The 4,395-nt window shown below is 31.5% G+C and overlaps 1 protein-coding gene across 1 annotated transcript; it reads right to left on the bottom strand.

Moving 5' to 3' along the window:
* Positions 1–1,328: 1,328 nt before the first annotated feature.
* On the bottom strand, positions 1,329–2,326 carry LOC137834877 (zinc finger A20 and AN1 domain-containing stress-associated protein 5-like). The gene has a single exon (XM_068643104.1). The coding sequence runs from the start codon at positions 2,051–2,053 to the stop codon at positions 1,559–1,561; it is 495 nt and encodes a 164-aa protein (XP_068499205.1). The 5' UTR covers positions 2,054–2,326; the 3' UTR covers positions 1,329–1,558.
* Between the last annotated feature and the right edge of the window lie 2,069 nt (positions 2,327–4,395).

The following is a 4,395-nucleotide window of genomic DNA, read 5'->3' as shown; positions in this document are numbered from 1 at the left end:
AAATTTTTAAAAGAAAAATGTTTTATGGACGAAACCTATTGAAGAATGTTTCCTGGTGACTTTTCATCGTGAACAAACACAATAGTTTTACGATTAATATTCTAATATTATTATTATATTGACGAGCAGAAACACATGTGCTCTTACAGTTGTGTATTCTGTTTTTAATTTAAATAATATAGTTTTAAAAAAGTGTATATAATTATTAAAAATATTTAAAAATATATGATTCAGTTGTTTCAAATAAAGAAATTAAGCGTTAATATTAGTAGTGAGTAATTACATAATTACATATTTTCTTAAAACTATAAAAAAGATAATTAAAAAATACATCTTTTCTTAATAAATAAAGAATAAATTATTAAATAATAAATAAAAGATACACTGAATGATAACTAAAAAAATTGTATTCCTATAATGGTGTATATAAATTAACCGAGTCACTTATATTCTTTTATAATCCCTTTTCCTAGGTCAAATAAGCCTAATTCAAAAATTCTAAAAAAAAAAAAAGAAGATCGGAATATCTTAAAGGATACAGAACCTAATAAGGCAATTCGCTAACCCCTTATCCGAAATAAATATACTTCCTCCAGAGAAAAAAGAAAAAAAAAAAAAAAAAATTTCAAGATTCGTTTTATTAAATAAAAAATATTCCTTTCGAGAAAAAAAAACTAAAAAAATTGTCTGTGTCATACGTCACATACCTTTATTCAGCAAACACCTGGCGATACTCTATTGGGTCACATAAGGCACCAGTCACTTTCATAAAAGAAAAAACCGCGATATATCGCACCCAAACTCATTATCTCACAACCCAATATATCGTCACACGTCAAATCACGTGGACCCCACCCCACTTTCAATTATCGCTATTACCGAAAATTCCATTTTCAAAGAGCTGGAAATTACCACAATATCCCCACGAACACCGCCGAATTACTCCACCACGCCGTGTCTCGTTTCTGAGAAAAATAATCATCGCCCACCAATTCATCTAACATGAAAATTCAACGCTTTCAAGAACCTAATTAGGTTCGGTTCAAAAGTTCAAAATCTTCATGATCACGAGCTTAATCATGAAATCGATTTCAGTTGCAAATTAATTTCGAATGAAACAATCTCAAAATTTGAATCCAACTTCGAACAGAGAGCAATAATGCAAAATCAATATTCTTCTGAGAATGGAAATCATGCAAGGAACAGATCCACGACCCCAGAATGGAAACAATTATGGTAAATCACAATAATTTATCATCTTAAGATCAAATAGGGGAGAAAACAAGCGTAAAAATAGGAGGAAAATAAAAAAATGAAACGATCTGAGATTGATCGAACACAAGAGAAATTCAGATAAATTCTTCTTCATCTTTTCAGCAACAATCTCTCTCTAAATCTCACACACGCTCTCTCTTAAACCTGCTACTTTCTTTTGCTTCTCTATATATATAATCTGAAAAAAAAAAAAAAACCGAAAACCCATGATCGCGCGGAACCGGTCAACGAACGAGATTCCGTTTCAGGTTTCTCTTGCTTTTTTGTGTTTTTTTCCTTTCTTTCAGACTTTAACAATCTTGGCGGCTCTGACCACCGGATTCTCCCTGGCGATGGCTTCTCTTCCGGCGGCTTTGTAGTCGTAACTGCAGTCGTGGCGGTCGGAGTACCGATGCTCCGCGCAGAAGAGGTCGCCGCACCGGCATCGGAATCCGGTGAGTCCAACCTTCCGCCGGCAACCGGAGCAGCGGTTGACGACGCGTTTGGCCTCGGACGGCGCGTTTTGGTCGGAGGAGGGAGGATCTGCAGCCGAAGAAGGCTCTTCGGGGAAGGATCTCTTCTGAGGACGCGCGGAAGCAACGGATCTAGCGGAGGGCGAGGAGATTCCGGCAGAGGCGGCGGATGAGGTTGTGGCGGTGGAGGCGGTGAAAGCGGTAAAGCAGTTCTGGCACATGTTGTTGGTGGCGGGGTTCCCGGTGACGCCGCAGTTGTTAACGCAGAGAGTAATAGTTTCGGGAACCTTGAACTCGGTTTCTTCGTTTTCGGTTTTCTGAGCCATGGAGGAAGAAGAAAAGAGAGTTAGGTTTTGCGTATGAGAGAAAAAGGGAGAGAAAGAGAGAGAGAGAGAGAGAGAGAGAGAGAGAGAGAAGGAGAGAGAAAGGAGAAAAGGGTTGTGATTGTGGTGGATGGGTTGCGAAGAGGAGCGAGAGAAAGGAGAGGGGGATTTGAAGGTGTTGCGATGAGTTGTGAGGTCGGTAATGGCAATGGAATATGGGCCTCATAGAGACGCGTATCAAACATTTCTTTCTTTTCTTTTTCTTTCTTTCCCTTTCTCTTTCCTTCATACTCTGGCGGCCCAAATTACCAATTTCTCCAACTTCCTCCTTTCTTCGCGTTGTTACTGTTGCAATTTCCCTCTGCCCCTTACTTTTCTCACACCTTTCTGACGTGTTCCTGTCACTGCATCATCCAAATCATATGTCTCTGTCTTTTTCCTTTTTTTTATTATTATTATTCTTTATTATTATTATTATTATTATTGTTGCTTTTATTATTATGGTTGGTGTTGCCTCTGTTACTACTCTGATTCATTTTGTTAGGTTGGTGGGTTGGCTTCCAATTATGCCTTTTTCTTTCTATCACCATACTACACTAAATTCTAAGCTTCCTCTTCTAAACAAATCCAATGGCTAAAAACTCTTTACATCGATTAATGTCAAACAAGCTCACCACTATGAATACGTTAATTAGTAAAGAAATACAAACAACAATATGCTACAAAATAATCGGAAAATATATGGTTCAAATATATATAAAAAAGTAAAAGTTAAATAAATATATATATATATATACAAACAAAATTAAAATACTCTTATTTTTAATTTACAAACAATATAATCAATTATATATTATATTATAATATGTTTATCGATTAGGTTTATATAATTATTTTTGTCAAACTGAAGTCAAGAGATTGAAAATGGTTTTTGAGATAATCCATTTATGGTTGTAATTTTTGAATGTTTGGGATGACAAGATAGGAGAGGTTTCACCATTTGATAATATTCCACCTATCAACTTAGTGAGAATATAAAATATATATATTATACAAAATAATATTTGATTTGTAGAAATCATATAACAACATAGTATCATAACTAAAATTAAATTGAAAATTCAAGTGTTAACATATTTAGTTTTTTTTTTTTAAGTTATTGGACTTTGTTTGTTTAGCTCAACTTTTCTTTTCTGTTTCATCTAGATTATAGTATTTTTCTTATATATCCACAATGTATTTTACTCTCTAATATATAAGTGAATAAGAATTTCTTTTGTATTTTCTTTTATCTGTTTTTCTCTCTTTTACGCTTGAATAGTCATTGTCTTCTTTTCATTTGCAATTAGGATTCATCATAACCTCCACTCTCCCATTGTGATTAAAACACCATATCAGATAGGTAAGGAATATTCATCTTCATTGACAGTAATATCAAAGAATAAAAACCATTTAAAAAAATCATCGTGTCATATTTCACATGTATATTCACCAATTAATATTTCATATAACGAATAAATCAATAATATATAAAATATTGACTTAATTATATAAAATAACCATCTTCTTTAAATTTTATTTAATTTTATCAAAATCTATATTAAATAATTTTACATGTATGCATAATATAAGATAAATCATATTTTATTTTAACTAAATACACAAATCATAATAGAAATAATATTTTAATCATACCTGAGTTCAATATATAAATAATTAATATTTTTTAAAATTAATTTTCACTCTAATGATAAATTTGTAATTTTTACAATTTCATTAATTAAAAACATTTCATTTCTCTTCGATTTTCACTCTCTCACTTTGTTCTGGAAAAGGATAAAACTTAGACACAGTCCTATTGGTGGTAAGGTTTATACAAATTATGAAGATCGTTTTATACACAAAAGTTTTAAAATATTTTGAAATATCTTTTTTATATTTTTCACAATGGATTTTCTACTATATAGATTGTTTTTATCAACATGTGATTATAAAGTCCTTAAATTGATACATTTTTACTAGAAGAGATAAAAATCATTTTAATAATCTTTATAGAAAATTATTTATAGAGGACATAAAAAAGAGTAAAAAAGTAAGAAGCATGTGGGGAGAGCATGGACATGATCATATATATATATATATATATATATATATATATATATATATATATATATATATATATATATATATATATGTGTATATTCCTGTTCCTGGAGAACTGGTTTGTTCCTGGTTGCAGACAGAGGTTATGTATTATTTGTTATGGATAAATTATTATTTACAGGGATTGATACATGATACATGAAAATCTTATCTGTTTAGTTTAACTAATTTCTAGTAATTTA

This window comes from Phaseolus vulgaris, chromosome 5, assembly GCF_000499845.2.
Source record: "Phaseolus vulgaris cultivar G19833 chromosome 5, P. vulgaris v2.0, whole genome shotgun sequence".
Taxonomy (NCBI): Eukaryota; Viridiplantae; Streptophyta; class Magnoliopsida; order Fabales; family Fabaceae; genus Phaseolus; species Phaseolus vulgaris.
The sequence above is the reverse complement of the archived record's forward strand: the minus strand, read 5'-3'. Positions and strand labels throughout refer to the sequence as shown.